Source organism: Sardina pilchardus, chromosome 12 (assembly GCF_963854185.1).
Source record: "Sardina pilchardus chromosome 12, fSarPil1.1, whole genome shotgun sequence".
Lineage (NCBI taxonomy): Eukaryota > Metazoa > Chordata > Actinopteri > Clupeiformes > Clupeidae > Sardina > Sardina pilchardus.
In genome coordinates this window covers 3,920,835-3,945,834 of record NC_085005.1, presented here as the reverse complement: position 1 = coordinate 3,945,834, position 25,000 = coordinate 3,920,835, and the positions used below count along the sequence as shown (strand labels likewise).

At 47.0% G+C, this 25,000-nt stretch overlaps 2 protein-coding genes across 3 annotated transcripts in view; one reads left to right on the top strand and one right to left on the bottom strand.

The window, feature by feature from the left end:
• The window catches only part of rad51b (RAD51 paralog B), a 52,430-nt gene extending 43,980 nt beyond the window's left edge, over positions 1-8,450 (top strand). For both annotated transcript variants that reach the window (XM_062550359.1, XM_062550360.1), the window contains one exon: positions 7,695-8,450. In XM_062550359.1, the coding sequence (XP_062406343.1) occupies positions 7,695-7,870 (176 nt within the window). In that variant the 3' untranslated portion in view covers positions 7,871-8,450. The remainder of the gene's footprint in view (positions 1-7,694) is intronic.
• A 3,791-nt stretch (positions 8,451-12,241) lies between these two features.
• LOC134097489 (mRNA decay activator protein ZFP36L1-like) lies at positions 12,242-17,036 on the bottom strand. Its single transcript, XM_062550358.1, has 2 exons — positions 16,855-17,036; positions 12,242-15,592 (listed from the first exon to the last, which is right to left on the bottom strand). Exons 1-2 carry the CDS (start codon positions 16,906-16,908, stop codon positions 14,615-14,617), a joined length of 1,032 nt encoding a protein of 343 aa, XP_062406342.1. The 5' UTR covers positions 16,909-17,036; the 3' UTR covers positions 12,242-14,614.
• Between the last annotated feature and the right edge of the window lie 7,964 nt (positions 17,037-25,000).

The following is a 25,000-nucleotide window of genomic DNA, read 5'->3' as shown; positions in this document are numbered from 1 at the left end:
TAATTAAGACTCACTGTAGTCTATGCCTACACAGTTTCTGTCTCAGCCCTTGGCAAGACTGAGTATGGCTTACTACTAAAATATTGGTCTTGGGCAGATCACCATAACTATTGCAAAATATCTAAACACCAAATCTACTGGCAGAGTAACAGAGTAAAACAAAATAGCCCACAGGCCAGTTGCAAAACTCTTAGTTACTAAACTAAGCTTATTGATCCAGTTACAAAACTATTAGTCCTCTGGCCAGTCCAGTCCTGAATCTGGGACTCCTGGAAAAGCATGTTCTCCTTTTAGCTGTGCCATTTGTTGCCTAATGAAGATATACCTCTTATCTGTATGTGCACAGAAATCTGACCTATGATCTTAGGATTGCTGATGAAAGTTTGCATTGGGGCTTGAGGTTTGTAACCAGTCTCAACCTGAATGCAACACCTTGCTACCCAATCCCAATCCAACCCCCAACCCACCACAAGCACAACCTGTTGACGCCTAGTCAGATCTCTGACTAATATTGGCTAATGCTTCAACAAATCCTTCCTGAAGTGAGTTGTTTTGCCACTCACTCACTCACTCACTCACTCACTCACTCACTCACTCACTCACTCACTCACCCACTCTTTCTCTCTCGCTCACTCACTCATCCATTCACTCACTTACTCTCTCACTGACTCACTTTGCTGTGTTCTGGGGGGGGGGGGGGGGGGGGTTAGGTTAGGAGGATTTGAAGGCTTTCTCATCCTGCCTACTAGACCTCATTAACTTTGTTTGTGCCAAAGCTTTCAGTTCAGTACAAGAGATGGACTACATACGACGGGAAACCGAATCACTTCCCCGCGTGTCCCTCTCTCAGTAGCGAGACCCGGCAGCAGGCTCCATGGTGGCCACCAGAAGCTCCACATCTGGCCCCGTGAGCTGGCATTTGACACGGATCCTGCACAAAGGCACGGAATGCTTTTAGGATGAAGGCTCGTGTGTTTAATTAAGGAGCCCTGGTGGAAAGTGTTTGCGCGTCAGGTTTCTGTTCTGTGGCGAGCTTTGGGTGGAGAGAGGTAGGACGAGGTGCTGGATGCGTCGGACTGAGGAGGAGGTGGAGTGGGAGGAGGAGGAGGTGGTGGAGTGTGTTGAGGAGGAGGAGGTGGAGTGTGTGGAGGAAGAGGAGGTGGAGGAGGAGGTGGTGGAGGTGGAGGAGGCGCAGTTTTGGCAGCATGGGTGACTCCTCATTAGGACACAGAGAAAAAGATGAGCGATAAGGCCCAGAGAGGTGGAGGGGAAAACAAAGGGATTGGCCGGCCTGTGATTGGAAATGACTTGTGTTTGGCTGTCCCTTTTTTCCCTTTTTTTCTCTCGTTCTTTTTTTCCCTCTCCTCTCTCTTGGGCTGGCCAGAGTGGAGATCTCTTCCGTCTGACATGGCCAGAACAATGCAGCGAGACGCTCAGTGGAAACTGCAGCCTGATGATTTCCTCCCTGTGGGGATACTGGGGGAGGGGGTGGGGGGGTTATGTAAGGCTGCCCCATAAACACCCTCACACACACACACAGATACACACACACACACACACCTAGAGAGAGATACACAGACACACACACACACACACACACACACACACATACACACAACAGATATACAGACACACACACACACACACACACAAACACACACACACACACACACTTGACCACAGGAAAAGAATGCTGGTTGCTCCTACCACCACTGGTCATAATTGGAATAGTCATGTAACCTGGCTATGTGAAAGCAGCCACACACACACACACACACACACACACACACACACACACACACACACACACACACAAACACACATACCAACACAGACACACACACACACACACACACACACACACACACACACACACATACCAACACAGACACACACATACAGACACACTCTCTCTCTCACACACACACACACACACATACAGACACACTCACTCTCACACACACACTCATACACACAGACACACACACACAGACGCACTCTCTTTCACACAAACACACACATACAGACACACTCACTCTCTCTCTCACACACACACACACACTCTCTCTCACACACACACACACAGACACACTCACTCTCTCACACACACACACACACAGGGAGAGATGGACCTCAAACAAACACATCCGCAGGAAACAGGGAAATGGGCTCTCTGATAACTGTCTGCTTTCTCTGGCATGACTTACATTATTAGTGGGGGCCTTACTTCCATGAACTAGCGTGTGTGTGTGTGTGTGTGTGTGTGTGTGTGTGTGTGTGTGTGTGTGTGTGTGTGTGTGTGTGTGTGTGTGTGTGTGTGTGTGTGTGTGTGTGTGTGTGTGTGTGTGTGTGTGTGTGTGTGTGTGTGTGTGTGTGTGTGTGTGTGTGTGTGTGTGAGAGAGCAAGCAAGAGCGACAGCCTCCCATTATGGACCCACAGATAAACATGAAAGAAAAGTCCTTGGCCAGTTGGCTGACTCAGTGTTTCCAACAGGCAGGCAGGCAGGGCTGAGGGTTGATGGTGGGTGTGTGTGTGTGTGTGTGAGGTGGGCTGCTTCAGCACGAGGTGCCATGGGAGAGTGCTGTGAATCTTGGCCCGCTGAAACGCTCTGACTCATCATGTGCAATCGGACGGCATCTGGAAGCCCTTTCCCCCACCTTCACCCCCGCCCCACACACACACACACACACACACACACACACACACAACCCCAACCCCTCACACCCCCACCCAACCTCACCACTGCTAGCTCCTTCCACCAAAGCAGGAATAACTCCAGGATTGAGAGAGACAGAGAGAGAGAGAGAGAGAGAGAGCGAGAGAAGGAAAGAAGGAAAGAAAGAGAGCCAGCGAGTGAGTGAGTGGAGTGGGGGAAAGGGAGAGGGTGTGTGCTGGACTCTAATAGCCCTCTGTAATTTAGCAGTTTGATTTGATTATTTGTGGGGTTTGTGTTGGCTCCGGCGCGCTGGCCCAGGCCTGGGAGAGAGGCCGCGCTGGAACGCCACGCTGGGCTGTTGCGTAAGACACGCCACAGGCTCCACACAGCACACAGGCCCGGCTACAGAGAGAGGGAGGGAGAGAGAGAGGGAGGGAGGGAGGGAGGGAGGGAGGGAGAGAGGGGGAGAGACCGAGGGAGGGAGGGAAATGGGGAGAGTAAAGATGAGAAGAGAGATCAAGAGAAATGGAGAGACTGGGATCTAGCGATAATGGAGAGAAGAGGGAAACTAAAAGAAGACAGAATTAGGGAAGAGAGAGAGAGAGAGAGAGCAGGATTGGGGGATAGAGAGGGAGGGAGAGAGGGAGAAACTGAGAAGGAGTGAAAGAGAGGCGAGGCAAAAACACATCTGAGGAGTGTGCTGGGTCGCTGGCGAGGTCGGCCGAGGAGTTCTTGCGCTCCGGCTTCCAAACCCGCAGTGTGTGTGATGAGGTGTGGCGGAGAGGCGAGTGCGCGGGGGTTGGGGGGGAGTGGGTGCCGGGTGGAGGGGTATTGCTGGACATCGTCCACCAGCCTGTCAGGGCGACGCGCTCGTGGTCTCTGTGGGCTGCTCTCGCTCACAGCAGGTTTGACAGGGATGGCCAAGACCAAACGCCCGTCCCGACAGGCAGGTGGACCACAGCCAGCAGCCCCTCCGCCTCGCCGACCGGCCTGTTGGGACGAGACGCTCGTGGTCTTACTTACAGCAGGTTTCACAGGGATGGCCAAGACCAAAACGCCCATCTCTTCTCCTCTCCTCTCCTCTTCCCTCCTCTCCCCACCTCTCCTCTCCCCTCCCCTCTTCTCCTCTCCTCTCCTCTCCTCTCCTCTATTCTCTCTTCTCCCCTCCTCTCCTCTACCCATCTCCTCTCCTCTCCTCTCCTCCTCTCCTCTCCCCCCCCCTCTACTCCTCTACCCATCTCCTCTCCTCTCCTCTCCTCCCTGCTGCTCTGCTTGTCTCTGCTTGGCAGTCTCCTAAAAGCCATAAACCATTCCTCAGAAGCCGATACTCTTGAAAGAGCAGTTGACATTGGCTGCATTTAAAGGGAATTTAAACTGTGCCATTTTTTAGCTTAATTTGTCTTAACTGATCAGCTTCAGAGACATTGGAATGGTTCTTTGACTTATTCCGGGTTGAATGATGTCTGTCTCGCTTCCCCCTAGCGACTGCACCACACTTGCAAATGTGTGCCACCGGGCCGGGCAATGACAAATCATGCTGATGAAAAGACAGACTGACCGATTGAGGAATGTTGTAAAATATACACAAGAAAGCTGTAGGGGAAGCTCTGCAGAGAAACCTGCAAGCGTAAAACGAGAAAACAGCAAAGAAATACCGTAATTTCCTGACTATTAGCCGCCAGGCCACCAATCCTCCACTCCAGGGTGTTTGGACTGATAGTTCAACTCTCTATGGCCCTGAAACTCATCACACTCCATTGTGGAGGAGCACTGTAATGTAAATGCATCATATTTGTTCTGCAGATGTGTGTGTGTGAGTGAGTGTGTTTGAGAGAAAGAGATAGAGAGAGAGAGAGAGAGAGAGAGAGAGAGAGAGAGATTAAAGGGGGGGTAGGGTGAGGCATATGACTGTGCAGATACAGGCTGTGTGGAGAGGTGGATACTGCAGCCTCCCTCCCGTGGTCCTGGACGAGCAGCCCAGTGCTCCGGTCGGCAGCCAGTGGCCTCTCTCTCCACACAGAACTCAGTGTACCAGAGCAGTCAGATGGAAAATGCATCTCACATGAACCCACCCCCTGCACGCACACACACACGCACGCACGCTCTCTAACTCACACGCACACATTCACCCTCTCGAACTCGCGCTATCATACATACATACATACACACACACACACACACACACACACACGCGCGCACACACACACACACACCTACACACATACACACATACATACACACGTACGTACATACACAGCCTCTCTAACTCACATGCACCGATTGCGCACACACACACACACATACACACACACACACACGCACACACACACACACACACACGCACAGCCTCTCTAACTCAAATGGACAGATTGCACACACATTCATACACACATGCACACATACTGTACACACACGCATTCACACACACACACACACACACACACACACACACACACACACACACATACTCTATGGACCTGCAGAGTCAGAGCCCTGGTCAAGTGCAGCCAGGGCCGTGTCACAGGAGAGTTTTATAGCCCTGCTTTGCTTTTATCTGGAGACGCAGACGCCGGCTGGATCCTTGCGGAGAGCTCAGCTGCGTAGACCTAACGTCATGGAAACTCCAGCAGCAGCACATTTCAATAAATAAAAGTTTGCTCTCGCTCAGAAGTAGGCATTGATCTCTGTTGATACGTCTCGTTTGTGAGCTGATTTGGATTGCGAGATTCCGAGCTATTTCTGCGTTGGCTTCTGATTCGCCCTCCCTCGCCGACCTCCCCGACACTGCATCTGCACCAGCTGATACGGATTGTAGCACTGGGGCAGAGGCAGGGTAGCGGAAAGTTGTGGGTTCAATTCCCGACTTCCACCCCTGAGCCCGAGTTGTGGGACAATGGCTCTTGTAATAGAACATGTCAGCTGGGCGTGGCAGCTGACAGTCATTTCCTGTGCATTAGCCTTATTGTGTTTAAGCCGTAGGACGGTGTTTTATGTTTAAGTTAAAAGAAACAAAACCATATTGATACCATATTAACTGTGTTTTAACCACATAGCTGAAGAAATTTTGCAAAACCAATGCATAAGCCGCGGTTAATAGTTGGGAAATGACGGTAATAAACGTACTACTGGATGGCAAGAACAACATATTCTCAGATGGTCCTGAATGGCATCACTATTAAACTAACCCTTCATGTCGGTTTAAAAAAAAAAAGATTGTAAAAAAAAAATTGTAATCATGATGTTGTTGACTGAGATATATGTTTTAGAGGTTGTCGCTGTTTGTTAGATAATAGCTAGGCTACAATAATCTGCTTCACTTAGTTGTTAGTTAGGCTACAATCATCTACTAACTGGCATACACATAGGCCTAGCGATAAGATACTTCTGGGTGGTAGAATGCTAATGTTTACCAACATTCTAAACTCATCTATATCATTGGCTTACTGTATGTAAGTCGCTAAAGTGTCTGCTAAATGAATACATTTAAATGTAATTGAAATTGCTCCAAATTCACTTTATGCTAGCACTCCATACCGTTGTGAATGTCCACTATGGTCAGTGGCATGTGAGGGGTAGCAGTTAGCATCTCTTTGGCAGAGGGGAGCCAACTGCTCCATCGTTCTGCCAGTTAATCGCTAACATTGTTAGCGTTTGGAGGACCTTCAGCTCGTGTCAGACGATAAGAAATTAGATTTATTTGTTTGAAATGTCAGCACATGCACTGTGGCACTTTATCAAGGCTTTTCCCCTGGAGTCCAGACCAGTGATGAGGGCCAAGCTATCCGACTGACCTTCTATGTGGGACAGCTGGGTTTTTTCAGGACCAGAGTGAAAGTGTGGCAGCCTCTGGTCTTGAAGAGCACAAGCTGTTTTCTACCTAAACATTGTTTCCACTTGTTTTCCATCGCGTTGTTATTTGTGTCTCGCTTGTGTTGGCTACTTTGTAGTTGCTATGAAACAGAGTCATCAAGTTCATGGGCTTTGGTCTGCATGGCAGCATGGTGGCTGTAATTGTCATTTTAAAGCATTTTAAGATGTGTGATCATCTTACGGTTTCTTTTATGCACTGCTACACCGTACAGAGGCCTTGTTTTGCAAGCCTTCCTTAAGTGGCCTGAGCTGGCTCACAACAGTAATATTTGACTGCTGGGCTGCTGTTTTATCCTGCTTTGGACTGGTTTATCTCAAGATCTGGAAACCCTGTATTCACCCGTGTGTGTGTGTGTATGTGTGTGTGTGTGTGTGTGTGTTTGTATTTGTTTGTTTTTATGTGTATAAGCTGGGTCTGTCGTCATTCTAGAACGGAAAAAGACTGTGACTTTAGCGATTAAACGTTGTATCTTCACTGGTGCACGTCCCACCTTTTATTGTGTGACTTGCCTGACTGCCTGACTGGCTGCCTGTCTGCAAGGGGATGCGTGGGCGAACTAGCCCCGACTTGAAACCCTGTGAGCTGCACCGTCAGTTCCTAGTGGCGGGCGCGAGCAGCTCTCTCCCCTGTACTGCACGTCTGTCCTGTGAGCGCTCTCAACACAGAACCTCTATCATTGTGAGTGGCTAGTGTAAACAAGAGCCCTTGTTTATTCGTTGCCATATGATTTCCTTTGAGACTCGAGACTTGGCTGCCTGCCCCCCTCCCTCTCTCTCTTTCGCTTTTTCTCTCGTGAAAGAGAGAGAGAGAGAGTGAAGGTCCTTCACTCTCTCTCTCTCTCTTTCACTTTTTCTCTCTGTCACTCTCTCTGTCTCTTTCTTTTTCTTTTTCTCTCTCTCACTTTCTCCCTCTCTGTCTCTCTTTCTCTTGTTCTCTCTCTCTCTCTCTCTTTCTCCCTCTCCCTCCCTCCCTTCTCCTCTCCCCCTCTCAGACCCTGAGGGTGAAGTCAAGAGGGTCCATTGGCCACAGTGGTGAGCGGGCGGTCAGCAGCACAATGGGTTATGGTGTTTAGCACTGTTGTGGTGCAAACCCACAGCGCAGCAGACAGAGTCGCAGAGCCATCCCGACTAATACGTTTATTCCCCCCATTCTGTTGTGTTTTCCAAGGAAACGCAAGCCAGGAAATGATGTCAGCCCAAGGAACTGACCCGGGGCTGCAGCCGATCCGCGTGCGGACAGGTTTCGACTACAGACTGACCGGAGCCGTGGCGATGACCCCCATGACCCCCGCCACCACCACCACCACTACCGCCGGCGGGAGGTATGATAATACAGGTGTGTGAGGTGACCAGGGGCTCAGGCTCACCTGCGGACCCAGACGATTGGTCAGCTGGGGTCAGCTGGGTTGTGTCCTGAACTTTGGCCGTCGGTGACTCAGAGATAAAACCTCGGCAGAGGCCAGGGGGTGAAACCAGGAACACTGACTCCAGACTGTTTGGATATGTTACGCTTATCTAATGTGAAAGCACAAAAAGGTTGAAGGGGTTTAAGCATGCAAATTCGAAAGGGCTCAACGAGATTCACAACGAGACTAGGAGAGAGGTTGAAAAGGCCGGCCATTCTGTGTGTGAGTGTAGGCTATGATGCCCAATGTTTGTAGTAATTCAGAATAAGATGTAAAAAGGATGACGAAATGAATACAAAAGTTACATGAGTCTAAAGAATAATCAGTAAATATATGTGTTTATATAAGTCTCAAAGAAGTGCATGATCCATAGTGTGGATGTTAATGTTGATGGAGTCCCAGTAATGAAATGTTATCACAATGTTTACAGTTGTTGTAGGAATGGGTAGATGGGTAGTATAAGGAGGGAGATGGTGTGTTTAATAAAGGGTGAATAAGCTTGGTTGAGTTTGTTTAATGTGAGACAGTTTGTCGATTTAATGTCTACGTCTAAAGGAAGATGAGATTTGTATGAGAAGATTAATGGGTGTAGAATTAGACCCAAAGAGGTATGTTTTGTAACAATCACAAGAAACCAAGTTCACTCCTGTTCTCCCCCGGGCACAAAGTCTCACTTATCTCAGAAGTGTTTGTCAACAAGAGCATAGTGAACACATGGCGTCATGACGGCCCTCGGTTGCCCTTATAAGGACGGCGCTTGACAGCGCTGAAGGCTGTGGGTGCCTCGTTAAAGCCAGTAGACGCTGAGATACAGCTGCTTGCCGCGCCGCTCCGCTCCGCTCCACGCTGGGCTGCCATCCTGCAGGACCTCTGGAGCTGCTTAGGACTGTCTGGTTAAACATTTGCTGGAGCTCTCTCCAGTAGGCCTGCTCTCTAGAGGGCTCTGTGGGGGTGGGGGGGTTTTGGGGGGTGGATGAGCCAGACAGGTTTAATGCCGGTGGAACATTACCCAAAGCACGCTGTCTGCCGTAAAAACTGCAGCCTCAGTTGGCTACTGATTCACAGCAGTCTCAGCCCCTGACATATTATGGCGTGGCTCACCTCTCTGCTAAACAACAGTGGAACGCCGGCCGGCTTGGTTGCCATGACTCCTGTTCCCATGACTTCTGTTCTCATAGCCCCCTCTACCTTAAAGGGAAGTTTTGCTGATTAGTTGAACAATGGCGTTATTTTGGACAGTTCCTTCTCCCCCCCACCACCACCCCTTTCAGTTTTATACACTACATAACATAAACGATACAAATGACTCAAAGGATCTGTGAAGGACTACAAATAAAGTGACCTTATGAACAACTGTTTGTGTAGTCGTAAGAAATACAACTATGTGAGGAAATCATAACAGTCCACTTTCCTTATAGCTGATTAGGTGAGCAGCTGTGTTAACAATGTCTTCACAGTGAAGCCTCTGTTCTCTTAAGCAGTCGTAGCAGTGTGATTTTAATGGGTTTATATCCTCACTGACATTATGTAATGTGAACCCTCTCCACCCGCTATCGCGCCATGACCCTGATAAATTGTACACACCACTGACCTTTGACCTTTTGAACAAACCGCAAATGCGCTACATACCAACCCCCACCCCAACACCACACACACACACACACACCCTCCTATAGTGTGTTCATTGAGCTACTCAAAACGACTGGCTTGTCCTTAGTTCTGAGGCCAAGCTTGATCCAGAGTACTAGAGCACGAGGCGCACTGCAGTTGACTGTGTGTCCTCAGCCTGTAGCTGAAGGGAGGACTAGCACAGAGAGAAATAGCTGATGGAGTGTTGCTCAAATGAAATCCAGTCTCGAGCTCAGACTCTCTCCCTCCCTCCCGCCTGCACCCCCTCCAGCCGCTACGGCTGCCCTTAAAGACACAGTGGCCCAGAAACCCCACTCCCACATCTGACTCTAGCAGACGCATCACACTGGGGTAAGGTACCCTCCCCTTCCCTTTAAAAATGCTTTGGCTGCCTGAAGAAGTGCTATAATGTAGTGTTGTAATGTGTTGTTGTTGTTGTTGTGGTTAAATTAAGTTTAGTGAGTCTTAGATAGAACCCGAATAAAATTAGTCTTTGTATTTTTGTAAGTTCAGATATATGTAGGCATGACCATGAATTAGTTGTTTGTGCAGCTCATGAAAACATCTTGTTTAAATGTAGTAAGCCTTAAGGCTAGTAAGTCTTTTTTTATTGTAAGTCTAGTATATTTAGTTTGTGGCGGCTGCAGGGTTTATGGTAACTTCTCTGCGTATGATCACTGACATGTTTGCATTGCCAGTGTGTTTTTGATTGCTTATAGTGTTTGTCGACAGTGATCTAATCCACACTGCTGTCTTCAACAACTGCTGTGAGGATGATGTCAGTGTTCGTGAGAAAGGCATCAATATTAATGTTGGTGTTAATGATGCGTCTAGTGTTTGTGGGCTAGGCCTTGGTCATGTGTTTCATGCCGTGATCATAAAAGTGGAGGCAAGCAGAGGACAGCACTTGCATTAATCCTGTGTGTGTCTCTCTGTCATGAGCTGGCTCCCTACACACAGTAGTTGTTGATCTCAACCAGTGCTGAAGTCTACGTGATACGCAGACCTGCGCAGTGTACAGTCATTTCCTGCATATAAGCCGCATTGTGTATAAGCTGCAGGACAGTGTTTCATGCGAGTTAAAAGAAACGAAAGCATATTAATACCATATTAACCGTCCCCGTGTATTTACCTCATAGCTGAAGAAATGTTGCAAAATCAATGTATAAGTCGCGGCTCAGTCACCGTCACCATCTCTGTATACCCACCTAAAAAGCAACACCATCTCTGTATACCCACCTAAAAAACATCACCAACTCAGTATACCCACCTAAAAAGCATCACCATCTCAGTATACCCACCCAAAATAGGCAAAGATATTAACATTTGGGGTGGATCACAGCATACCCACTACAACTAACTAGACTACACCACAGCATACCCACTACAACTAACTAGACTACATCACAGCATACCCACTACAACTAACTAGACTACATCACAGCACACCCACGACAGCTAACTAGACTACATCACAGCATACCCACTAAAACTAAGACTACACCACAGCATACCCACTACAGCTAACTAGACTACACCACTGATCTCAACCCTCCGCATCGAGCAGGATGGGTCTTGTAAGGCAGCGTTAGTAGTTGACCCCCCAAGCCTGAAGAGTGTTCAAATTAGACAAAACAAAGGCAAATGTTCTTTGAAGTTTCTGTGGAAAAAACGTTCAATTGTTTGCTTTAAACTGGGAACACATTTGCAAGCAACAGCTGTCACAGACTTGCTGAATTGAAACCCATTTGTGGTTTTCTGGTTTTCTGGTTTTTAGGCTCAACACACCACTCATCTTGTTTTGTAGCACACCCCTCCGACTTGGAGGGAGGTGAGGAAAGAAAACGACCCCCCCCCCCCCCCCCACTCACCCACCCCAAACCCCCAACCTCTCTCCACCAATCCATCAGCAGGAGGGCTAGACTGAATGAGTCCGAGCCTCACCTGATGGTTACCCTGGCAACAGACAACCCTGACCTCTTGGATTCATGCGAGCCCTACTACAAACACAAGCAACTCAAACACTCGTGTTGCTGCGGCCATAGAGGCTGAAGCACTCGATACTGACACACAGTCCATTAGAGGGGGAACAGAAGTGAGCAAGTCAAAGCTTCACTGCTGCTGCTGCTGCTGTTGCTGCAGTTCCAGCTCTAAGCTGCAGTAAAGCACCAGGCCAAGACAGGCTTCCTGCCCTCACTTTCCTGGAAAACAATCTTCTTAGCGCTGGACTCTATGGTGTGTTTTATCAGGAGGTTTGCGTGACCTTAACACCCAACGCTGGCCCAGGAGAAGCCACAGCTTGACTAGTCAGGCCGACTGTTGCCACAGAGAGTCAAAATATGCAGTGGAACAACTGGCCCAGTCGTTCGCTCATGATGTCAGCCACACAGCTGCTGGTGACTGCTGACTGAAACTCTTCCTCCTTCTCCTTCTCCAATCCTTCTTTCTCCCTCTCCTACATCCACACAGACACCAACCCCAGAGTCCACATGGGCAGATTTTTACCTCTGTAGAAAATGTTCCTCACTCAGGCCTGCTCCAAGGTGTCACATTGCCACGGCAACCAGTGCACTTATAGCTAATGGCTGGCAGTTAGCTATATTAGCTCACCGGGCAAGTTGTTGTCCAACCTTGGTTTCATCATGGAACCTTTTCTCTCATAAAGACAAAATAAGAAGCGTTTTATTTTTAGAAATATGTATTTTATTGGTCTTAAACTGCAATCTGTCACTACAAAAATATGAAAGGAATTAATTTGTGTGGTGAACAGCAACTGTTGCAGAACAAAGACATTCAACAGGTACTTTTAATGTCAATGTTGTAAACCTTATTCTCATCAACTAGGAATTATTAACCAGCTCTGAATTACAAAATGTATATAAAGGCACGGTAAAAAGTGGCCTCTGGAATGTGTTGGTAGGCACTTAACAGCTGCTGAGGGTGGTTCAAATGCACTACATAATCAATATTACGAAGGACAGTCATTAGCTTGTTCTACTGTGTTTCAATCTGTTAAAATCATAGTAAAGTCTGATGCTAAATTTCATGTTTAAAAAGACCCATTTGAGAGCTTTAGAAGACACGATTTCTTCCTGCTAATTAACAATAACTTCATGCTTATGTCAAGTAGAGGATGAATGTAGCTTACAGAAATTTCAAGGTTAACTAAATACAAGAGTGAACTACATTCAGTGTTCTGGTCAAAGTCCCTGTTTGAACTTTTACAAGGGAACGGGAAAGGGGTTATGTCACAGATACATTCATAACTGCTCAACTGGTATGGGCGGAGTTGATTGGTTCTCGTGGAGGGGGATGTTTTACAATCATGCTTTTGATTGGTCTGCCCCACTCAAGGCAATTTGCATTCAGGAATAGGACGTATTGTCAAGGCAAACCATTGATAGCACGGGTGTGACAGTGACACAAAAAAGAACCTCAAACTGAAGTCCGCCTCAAGGGATGAAACGAATAAATATTGCATTCTGTCTTTAAATTAAGATTCACTTTAAAATAAAATCAAAGTGTAGTTACAAAATGTAATTGCAGTATAATATATTAACTGTGAAAAAATAAAAACAAAAGCAGGTCAATCTTGATACGGAAGATCATAATTTAACATAAAAGAAAAAATATATTCTATCGTCATGATCCAGATAAATACAAACAAAATAAAAATGCATACAATCAGCAATAAATACATTTTGATAAGTTAAATAAGCAGTGACAAGCAAAACCTTGCGTCCAAAAATTCTTCTGAACAAAATAATAATAATAATAATAATAACAACAATAATAATAATAATAATAATAATATAGTACTGATAGTATTAGAATATTATGGGGTGGCATCTGGAGGAATGTCATAGGATCATCTTTTTCTTTTTTTCTTTTTAACTTGTTTTAAACACTTGGTGTGTTTTTCTGGGCCACAGACAGTAGTGGGAGAAACCACAACTTTAAAGGCAAAAGAGGGCTGTAAATGAGGCCTACTGGGTGACTTAAAGGTTGAACTTGGTTCACATCCAACTTTCCCTCCCCAAATTAAATTAAATATCTTTCAAAACAATTTACTACTGTATAGCTTTTTTAGTATAAGGCATCACATACTTTAGGGATTGTTGCCGCGGTGATGGCAAACATAGCACCGAAGATTCTTTATTTTTCGTGAATCTTCCAGGTGAGTTGAAAAGGAAATTCAAGAAGTCTGTATTTGTGTGTGTGTAGGGGTGTGTGTGTGTGTGTGTGTGTGTGTATGTCTGCTTGCATGTGTGTATTCCCAAAATGGCCAGGAGAGGATGGATATGTTGTGCTGGTCCATGTAATCCTTACACACACAGACACACACACACACACATACACATTCGTGTCAGAGTAATGGATAGTTCAAGGCACTTGATGTTTCTCCATGGTCCCTCTTGGTTTACCCATCAGCTGAACTAAGGGGCCATGGAGGACAGGGGCACTAATGATACACACACACACACACACACACACACACACACACACACACACACACACACACACACACACACACACACACACACACACACACACACACACACACACACACACACACACAGAGACATTTTTCTCACACAAGAACAAACACACACACACACACAGGGTATGAGACTACATGGACCGTTGACACTCCGTTTGGCACAAGAATGACGTGACGCTGGGATCGTGATCTCATGGTCACTTGTTGCCGTCCATAAACAAAGGAGAGGGGGAGGACCCTCGTGGCCAGTAGGGTCTTCAGCGATAGACGGGGGGGGGGGGGATCCGCAAGGGAAGTGGGCTGGGGTGGGTTGGGGTGGGTTTGGACTGCCCGATTGGACTTGATGGCTACAACACTGCACCTCTCTGTCCTTCTGTCATCTGTAAACAAGGCCAGGGGTGAAGGGGAGAACGGGGAGGAAAGTGCTCTCTATCTCTCTCTCTCTCTCTCTCTCTCTCACTCTCACTCTCACTCTTCCTTTCTTTTTTCTCATTCTTTCTCTATTTCTCTTTCATTCTTTCTCTATTTCTCTTTCATTCTCTCTCTCTCTCTCTAGTCGTCGGAGATGGAGAGCCAGCTGAAGATAGGCAGTCGACGCGCAGCGTCCATCACGGGGGACTCGGAGCCGCTGTGGCTGCCCAGGCTGCTCTGGTAGCCCTCCTGGTCGGACAGCGAGTCGGGGGGGCAGGGCACGGCGGGCAGACGCAGCACCGGGGGGGCGTCGGCCAGGCCGGAGCCGAACAGCTGGGCCAGCTCCTGGCTGGGCAGGGCGAAGGGGTCGCTGCTGGGCCAGTCGGCCGCCAGGCTCGGCGGGGGGGTCAGGGAGGGGGCGCTGGGGAACCCGGCGAAGCTGAGGCTGTGCTGGAGACGCGGGCGGTTGGCGAGGGGCGGCGGCGGCATCATGCGTCCCACGCCGCCAGCGCTGTTGGGGGGCATGGGGCCGCAGCGCTCCTCGGCGTTGTGGATGAAGTGGCAGCGCGGGCCGTACGGGCAGAAGCCGATGCTGTGGAAGGTGCGGCACAGCTCCGTCTTGTACTTGGGGTGGCGGCTGAGGCTGCGCAGCTCCTGGTGCCCGTGGGCGAACTGGCACTTCTCGCCGTACTTGCAGGCGCCGTGCTCCTCGAACGGGCGGCACAGCTCCGTCTTGTAGCGGCTGGAGTTGACCGGGCCGAGGCCCGACGCCGCCGCGATGGCGGCCAGGGTGCTGCCGCCGCCGCCGCCGCCGCCTCCTCCAGCCCCGGGGGCCCGGAGACGATCGCCCGTCTCGGAATAACAGCGCTCCCGTAGGCGTGGGTCACGGGCCCCCGGGGGTGGGGGCAAGCTCAGGGCGTTGGCAGAGTGCCTCCGCTGGTGGATTCCCCCGGCCGAGGAGCAGGAGGAGGAGGAAGAGGAGGAGGAGGAGGAAGAGGAGGGGGGAGAGCCCACAGCCCGTCTGTCCAGCAGGGGGCCGGTGGGAGGGGGGCTGGGGGGGACACCTGCGCTAGAGGGGGGGCCACTGAAGGTGTTGTTGAAGTTGAACATCTTGGTGTTCTGCGCACCAAAGAGAAAAAAACAACAAAACACAATCAGACCAAGCAAGCAGAGTGCTACTACACAGAGCACAAATATCCTTTTTCCCCAAAGATACTTCAAGCATTTAGTCCAACTATATTTTTTTGTACTTTGTACCTTCCTCGGCTCTAATAGCTTCTTTCATGTTGTGGGACTGAAGGTGTGTTGGCATGCTGTTCATTTAAGCATGGCGGCTGCGTTTGATTCGAGGACAAGTATTACATCATAGTGCATAAATCAAGACCAATGAGGCTTGGCTGTGATTTGACCAATACATTGTAATCTATAACGCACAAGATTACATAATGTGGCGGCAAATATGTCACCTACCATTACTTTACCACTGACCATTCTTGATCATGTGGTGTTCAATCTGCCATGAGAATACATCATCTTTACTTTCAAATGTGTTGTTTATTCTGCCTTCGGAATATATAGGTGTTGTGAAAACAATCTCATTGCAATTTACTGCCAGCATTCTAAGAACTTCAGCGCAACACATGTACTGCTTTCTCAACGTGCACTATGCCCACAATATAATTCGCAGTGATTGAAACTAGGTTGCCAACACGTAACTAGCTAATATGTAGCCAAGACACAGTTCAATAAACCAGGTGTAGGTCACCAGTGCCGTAGGTAGCATATTGCAGCAACAGTCTCGATACAAAATACAACATTCTTGATACGAATTTGTAACTTCACCTTCTCAGAGGCACAAACATCGCGTGTTTTAAAGCACTCTTTCTGACATGTTTCTAAGCTGTTACGACCCAATGGCCTTGAAAATGGAGCTCAGTCTTCAGCTGGTAGACATGCAGTTAGCGATTTTATGTGACAAACGCGTGATAGACGCATGGACTTGAACTGTAAAAGGTGGTGACAGCAGTCCCTGCCATGCAATCCGTCTCCAACTTTGACAGTCGAGCGAAACATGGTGCGATGATTTACAGGCTGAGATTACGCGCCCATAAATTTGTCGCGATTCTTAAAAAGTAGCGCATAAACACCAGCTTGTCAACAAAATACTATATAAACATTTGTCGTTTGTCATTTCAGCATGAGCAGCATTTTTGCAACAAAGTGCGTAATCGAATTATCTAGTAACTTCAGGCACGCTATTTACCCATGTCTTCCAAGTGGTTTCCGTTCCACCTTGTTCCAACCAACTACTGGCTTACCAACCAATGCACCACGACAAAATCCGCACAAAACTTCGTGATAAAAAAAGATAGTTTCCTTACTTTGCTCAGCACTTCGTCGTAATCAAAGAACGCAGAGACGATGGCAGCAGCCATGATGTTAGCTTGAAGTGAGCGCGGATTTGGTGGAAATATTAAGTTTTTAGGCCCGATGGGTGGATTTATTCCTGGTCTGGTGAGTTGTTTCTGACCTGCAGAGCGCACCCCCTCTGTCGAACTCAGCACTGCGCATTTCCTTATAAAAAGCAGACCACTCTAGGAGGAGCTTCGGTTGTACACAACACTGGCTCTTTCAAACAATTCCTGCGTTCGAGTAAAGCTAATAAACCATTTTATCTGCACAAATGGGTTGTCTATGGTCAATTATTCATGTAATTGCTTGAAGTGATAGGTTGTGTCTAACTTTTAATTAGTGACTTCACCAACAACACTGACTCACAGTTTATTAGTATTAGTGAGGCTGCAGTATCAGCATTGTTGTATCAGTATCGCCTACATGTTCAGTTAGCCTACTTCAGATTCCCACTTAGTTTTCAGCGTCACTGTGGAAAGCTAATGTTCACAGCTGCCATTTCGATCACTTTTAAATTCTTGTCGGGCTACATTGTTACCGTATTTACCTCTATCAGCTGCAGCAAGGAACCTATGTGCATGAAACATTATGCTGACTTTTTCATTACGGTTTACAAATGAACTCTTGGATAACAGACAATATTTGTATTTATCCAATCAGTGCAGCAATATAGTTTTGTTGTTTGTTTAGTTTTATTATGGACTGCTTCAGCAGATTGACACAGATGAGGATTAGGACTCCATAGAGTTCAGAAAGTCAGAAGGGTAAAGCAACACTGCAGAACGCCTGGAAGCAGCGCTCAAAGCTTACACAAGACCAGGAGGGAGCCCTCTCTGCAGGCCAAGCGTTAAGGGATGCTTTAAAAACTTTCCAGTCAATATGGAGAGAGCAAGAAAGAGTATGTTTGGTGTGTGTGTGTGTGTGTGTGTGAGAGCGCGCAGGAGAGAGTGAAAGGGGGGGGGGGGGTCTTACCACAGTGGGATTGTGCGGTTAGCTTTTTTGTGTGTGTGTGTGGGGGGGGGGGGGGGGGGGGGTTGCGTCTTAGGTTCCCATCTGAGGCTGGAGGGGATGTGCACATAGCTCCCATGCTGCAGATAGTTTCTGGTTTCTTTGAGTTGTTATGCTCAGGAGTGACCCACAGAAGCATCTGCACATATCATCTGGCCCATATTTACCTAGCCCTTCAGACCTGCCCTTCCTGTATCTGCTGTCTTACAACCAAAAGCACACTGATGCGTCTGCCTTTTACACAAAAGGGTGGTGCGCAGTGTGGCCAAACCACACACTAGAACATGCCCTACAACACACACGTTCTCACTGTAGCCATGGAGTTTTCATGTGAAAAACATTATGTAAAGTCCTAAGTCTCAAGGCTGGCTTAAGGAAAGCAGATATGCAGACATGCAGAAATAATTTACAAACTAAAGACAACCTCATGCTAAATTTAGTTAGAGCAAAGGCTTACATCGGCCGTGCTCATGTTGATTGGGGGCTTTTTTGACAAAAATATTTTTTCTGTGGCATAAACAGAGAGCCTCCTGGGTATAAAGCCAAGGGGTCGGCTGTGTCGCCAAAATCGGACGGGTGTCCAGCATCATTCTGGCACGGACCGAGGCTGAGTGGCCAAGGAAAACTGCGGCATGTTTGTTTTATGGGCGGGGGAGTGGACCCATAGGGCCAGCATTACGGGTCGCCGTTTTCCAACAGCGCGCTTAAAGAAACCCCAATCGGAGTGCACTGCAGCCACTACAAACATCTCCAGATTAAAACTGCTCGCAGATTTTGCAAAGAGAGAGAGAGATACAGGAGAGGAATGAAGAGCAGGAATGCGTACGTGTGTGAGAGTGTGTGTGTGTGTGTGTCTGCCTCAGTGAAACGTTAGGGTGAGGAAAAGATGAATCACTAGCAAGGAAGCGAAAGAGAACAGACTGACTTCATTCTCTGCTTCAGCTGTGGGGAGGTTGCCCCCACTGATCTTATGCAATCTTCATAATACACAGAAGATAAACAATTGTGTAGCTTGTCAACGATTAAATAAATCTTGTGTGAATGGTGTCCAGATTTTTCTTTTTGTCTCCTGGTTACTGCACCATCATGAACATTTTAAAGTTCCCTCTTGGAAAGTTCCAACTGGCACCTTTTAAACCAACACAACGTTGGTTGCTCTCGTTGCCTCTTTGCCAGCAAACTATTATTATTATTATTGTATTATTATTATTATTATTATTATTATCATTAGATTGGACTGTACCCCAGTAGCGTTTTAGGTCTAGTGACATCCAGTGTTGCTTTAAAGCGGAACATTTGAGGGCCCTTTTCGGGGAATAGAGCACTGATGACCAGAAGGAGCTGTTCAAAGCCTGCTCTTGACTGGAAACGTCCACAGGAAAGAGCGTCCCTGTCCCATGGAGAGAGGGCCGGGAAGGAGCACACTGGAGTGAGAGACACGAGCGCTGACCTGGAGATTTGAATAGACGGAAAGCGCTGCAACAGACACACTTTATCTTCTGACTTCCACCCGGAAGAGCTCTGGCGCTCGACTAGTGGAAACAAAAAGAAACAGAGGTCGCATAGGTGTGTGTGTGTGTGAGAGAGAGAGAGAGTGTGTGTAAGTGGTTTTAGTAGCCACATTGCATTGAAGTGGACTTCGGCAAAGAGTTGTGATGGCTGAGAGAGAAATGGAAATACAGAGAGAGATGTAGATGACCTTCGACGACCTTTCCTCCTGATGCATTAATGTAGGTCCAGCTAGTTGGGGAAAACAACTTGCAGTGTCAGCCAGCGTCATGTTTCTGGCGTGTGTCCTCAGGCCAGTGTCGCTGTACAGAACCGTCTCCATGGCGACAACCTGAATGAACTCTCACATGACACTGGTGGCTTCCATCAGCAGGTCGCCTGTACATCTTATCACGCCTGAGTACCAGGAAAGGGTGGCCATCACGGGTGAGAGGACTCTCTCTCGTTTCCCTCTCTCTTTCTCTCTCTCCCTCTCTTTTTCTCTTTTCCTCTCTCTCTTGCTCTTAATTCAAGTCAATTAAATTCAATTGCTTGTTTGGCATAGCAAAAATAGAATTTGTATTGGCAAAGCATTTCTATCTATCTATCTCTCTCTCTCTCTATCTCTCACCTGTACTGTATATCACCTGCACAGGCAGTAATAAAAACATAAGAGATAGTTCCTTAGGAAGGTTCCTCTTCTCCATTTATGTCATCCATACCCTGGCCTATGCAAGAAAAGGCTCAGGCAGTAGGGAACCAATTAGCTCTAAACTCTGCAATGGACGTCTCTCCACTATGGTAATTCCTTGAATTTCCCCTTGGGAATCAACAAAGTATCTATCTATATATCTATGTATCTATGAGCATGGTAGCGCAGTGACATTTCAAACATTGGGTGTCTCTCAACTTCTTTTCTCGATCCTCGATGCTCAGTCCTCCAAGCTCGTTCCCATAACTAACACTGGATAAACTATCCCATTGTTGCCGCCCCATCATTCTTTATGTAGATCAGTGAGGACGAGGACCGAGGAAGGAAGGGAGGATGCATAAAAGACAAATGAGAGGCACCTTAAATGTAGCATAGCATTTCTTCTTACAAATCAGAGGTACTCCATGTCCAGTTGTATAAGTGCAGCGCCTCCTGCAAGTGCTGTGGAGCTGTAGTGAGGGACATGTTGTTGCCGAGATGTCCTGTCTGTCTCGGCGCTGTGACCTTTGCCTTAGTGGGACGCGTCTTCATCTGCCCAGCCCGGCGTCTTCAGGGAGGCCCAGGGGATGCGGACATCTGGTCATTCAGCAGCCATTTCACAATTCAAAGTAAAGGGAAGTGCCTTATCCTTTAATATCCTCTCTCTCTCTGTTTCTATCTCTATGTGTCTCTCTATGTGTGTGTGTGTGTGTTTGTGTGTGTGCGTCTCTCTCTCTCTCTCTCTCTCTCTCTCTCTCTCTCGTTTTTGTCCCTATGATGTTGAAAGTCATCATCGCTGCTCTACCCCGAGTCTCTCAGTACACAAAAAGAGACAAAGAGAGAGAGAGAGAAGGGGAGAGGGCAGGGAAAGGATAAGTTGGGGGAAGAGGAGGTGGGGTGGACAGGAGTCAAAACAAGGAGGATTTGTTTTAGGCCGCTAGAGTTTGTTATTTTTCCCAAAAGCTTCGTGCCCTGAGATGAGAGTCCACCAAGTTCTGTGTTAGCGCATGCTAACTGTGCTATATTATACTTTTTAGATGCACCTACACACACACAGAGAGAGAGAGAGATAGAGTAGTAGTTTATAGATCCGTTTGGTGTACTCGTTTCTCTTGTCAATTATGAGGATATAAGTGTCTTCACAGGGAAAGTGTTTAAAAACTATACTTGTAGACTGGGTAAACCCAGGCTTATCCACCAAGCGCACCCAGTTTGGTTGAAGGACTATCCAAGCATACAGAGTCATTTGAACTATACCCATTGATCATGTCTTGTGCAGTTGAAATACAGCGCAGACTCCTCAGACTGATGTTCAACTCAAAGGATTGAGCTTAGTCTGGTGATAGCCAGGCTAACCATCTTGTGCATTTGTGTCCAAACTACTAGACACAAAAGAAGAGGCATTAGGCATAAGGCATAGGCTTAGCAATGATGACTAAGAGTTTGGTTGCGGTGGATATCAGCTTGTTCCTTATGCCACAAAGCGGAGGTTCAGTGAAGCAAGACCAAATGGTATGATTTTATCGGGCGCTTTAAACGAGCTCAGCAGCTAATGGTAGAATTAGAAATCAGCTGTCACAAAAGTGCTCTTTGGATGGGAAAATTTTATGTCACATCCCATCTTTGGATGGGAAAATTTGATGTCACATCCTGTTTCAGCCCCCTGGTTACCAGTAGCACCTGTACATTCAGCTGCATGGGGGGCTGTGAGGTGACATGCTAGGCCCAAGCCTGTGTGTGTGTGTGTGTGTGTGTGTGTGTGTGTGTGACAATGTGTATTGCTCTGACAATGCAAGTCAGGATGATGTCACATTGCTTCAGCACTGCCTCAGGCCCTAGTGTTCAGAGACCTGAAGCACATTTTAAGGAATCTTTGAGTCAAGTCATTTTAAGGAGTCTTTGCCTGCAGACATCACACTGTGTGTATTCTGGTGATTAAAAAATGCTTTGCTATAGCTGGATCTCACCAGTGTTCATGACTATTCTTTACTATTCTTTACTACGCTGGTCTCACCAGTGATCACGGCTTTTGTTTACTACGCTGGTCTCACCAGTGTTCACGGCTTTTGTTTACTAGGTTGGTCTCATCAGTGTTCACGACTATTCTTTACTATTCTTTACCGGGCTGGTCTCACCCATGTTTACGACTATTCTTTACCGGGCAGGTCTCACCAATGTTCACAACTATTCTTTACTGGGCTGGTCTCACCAGTATGGCATAGATGGTCAGCAAGGGGGGCTATATCAACCAGACTGGTGCATAAAGAAGATGACAAGTGGAGTGTGAGTGTGTGTATGCTTATGTGTTTTTGTTTGTGTGTGTGTATGTATGTGTTTTTGTTGTGTGTTTGTGTCTGTGTTTGTGAGTTTATGTGTGTGTATGTGTTTTTGTGTGTGTTTGTGTGTGTGTTTTGTGTGTGTGTGTGTGTGTGTGTAGCGTGCGTGAGAGAGAGGGAGAGTGCAAGCATGCAGAGGAAGCCTGGAGAGAGCTCTGAGCTGCCAAGGGAAAGTGTGCTGTCAGAACTGTGGAATGCTGTGGGGGCGCTTACCGGTGTGACTAAACCATTTCTCTACAGCTGTAATCTGAGCAAGCTGTCAGTGTGTGTGTGTGTGTGTGTGTGTGTGTGTGTGTGTGTGTGTGTGTGTGTGTGTGTAGTGTGTGTGTGAGTTATATGTCAGTTTTGGCTTAACAATAGAGAAGTGTGTGTGTGTGTGTGTGTGTGTGTGTGCATGCGGGGGTGAAGGGGCGGGGGTCTGTGTTATGTGTGTTAGTGTGTAATTCCTATTTCTCCAAGAGCTGCAGTAAACAACTGATTCAGACAGCTGTACTGAAGAACCCTTGCTCCTCACATTCCTCCCTGTCCATAGCACCATACTCTCTCATGTGAGAGAGAGAGAGAGAGAGAGAGAGAGAGAGTGTGTGTGTGTGTGTATGTGTGTGTGTGTGTGTGTGTCTGTGTCTGTGTGTCTGTGTGTCTGTGTGTCTGTGTGTCTGTGTGTCTGTGCATTTGTGTGTACAGGCAGATGTGCACGTTGGCACTGAGTTTTGCTGTATGAACCCTCAGTGGTTGATAGAACTCTATAGAACCCTCAGCGGTTTAATAACCCTCAGTGGTCTGATAGAACTTTATAGAACTCTGAGTGGTCTGATTTTGATATCAAGATTCAGGCCAGATATCTTTGGTCAACCAGCGTACAGGTGATGTCAGACTTTGATGGGTTAATACTTTCAGAAGTTGGTGTTTTGGTGTGTGTGTGTGTGTGTGTGTGTGTGTGTGTGTGTGTGTGTGTGTGTGTGTGTGCAGTCTCTGTCACCAGTGGAGCTCAGGCTGAACTCACGGCTGTCATCTCCAGAGCTCAGGGCCCTGACCCGTGAGATTTAAGCACCTCTCTTTCACAGGCCTTTTGGCCATATTGCCTGGAGATTTATGTTTGAGCTGGCTGGAGTGTGTGGTGGGGGGGGAGCGGGGGGGAGGGGATGATTTTGTCCTCTGCTGTTTTAACCTTTGGCGTTTTTTTTTTTTTTAATTTAGAGAAGTTATTTGGTGCTTTTTGGAGAGCACTAGGAAGTTTACTACTCTCAAACAATAGTGCGTGCAATGTGCTTGTGAAATAGCTAAACAGTCCATGTGTGTGGCTTCACCACACTGCTCAGCTGGGGGCCGACCACTTTCACTCTACTCTCTCCAATAAACCAGTACAGTCTCACATCTGAAGTCCAGTGTAGTCAGGCAATAGCCTTTGGGTTATGTCCACTGCTCTGAATAGACTACCACTTTCACATGAAGACACATCCAGACGACCATAGATTATACCAGGACGGCAGGACGCTAATCTATAAGCAAGCATGATTATATTGGATAGTTGGAGTCCTGTCTTTCCTGTGTTCTTCTTCGGTTTTAGTTGCTGGATGGTATCAATGAGATGGTAACAATGTAATGTTACAGCGACTACAACACGACTTGGACTTATGTATTTTTGATTTTTTTTCTCAACCCCTCAGAGTAAAAACAAATGCTCGTTTGGGAGTGCTATTATCAGAATATGACTTTCCTGGAAGTTCCTGGAAGGCGGTGTGCATGAGGAAAGTCCAAAGCCAGACCGAAAAAAAAAGAAGCACATTCCACAAGTGTGGCAATACACACAGAGACCTACTGGGCAAAACCCTGGTGAATGTTTAAGGTCAAGAACAACATTGATCTGATGTTTGTGGAAGAGTCTGGTGATACAAAGCGAGATTTTTGTAAACATTCAAATAGCTATGACTTTGTACTACAGCGTAGTTCAGTTACGTTTTTAATTAGCTTTTTGGTAATAAAAAACTAAATTTCACAGTTACAAATGATATCTTACCATAATGATAATAGTAATCATACATTTTAATAATAGTACTGTATATAATGAACTGCCTCAATAGATTTGAATTATGAGAATTATCATATTCTGTAATCATAAGACATGAGACTGTAAGACATAAATGTGTGCATGGGGGGGAAACATAAAAAAAAACACGCACACACAACACATGACTGTTGTTTATGGTATCTGCTGCCCATAGGCTTTCAGTAGCCGGTCTGGGGGAAAATAGCCGAGAGGCACTGCACTGTGGTAAACTTCCACTCTCTGTGCATGGTGAGTAAACACCAGTCAGCCTTATGCCTGATGATAAGAAGGCCCATTCTTTGTTTGGAAGCTGTATCAGGGCAGAGCTATGTTTTCTAACATTCCATTTGTTTACTTAAGCAGCCGTTCTTATCCAAAACAATGTGCAATACAGGAAAAGTATATGTCTTATCAGTGTGTGAACTGCCAACGAGCTGACCTTGCAGTTGGCATCTTGTTTGGTCAATTTTAAGTCTCATATGTAGTCTTCTCTTACATTTAGGTACTTCTCTTACATTTTGTTATCAGAATATTCCTACTGGGAT

What these genes read in the sequence shown, in the direction of transcription:
- LOC134097489 (XM_062550358.1), bottom strand. Translation starts at nt 16,908, where the DNA reads ATGGCTGCTGCCATCGTCTCTGCGTTCTTTGATTACGACGAAGTGCTG. An exon ending in ACGACGAAGTGCTGAGCAAA is followed by an intron (nt 15,593 to 16,854) that starts GTAAGGAAACTA and finishes TTTGGTGCGCAG; the next exon opens with AACACCAAGATGTTCAACTT.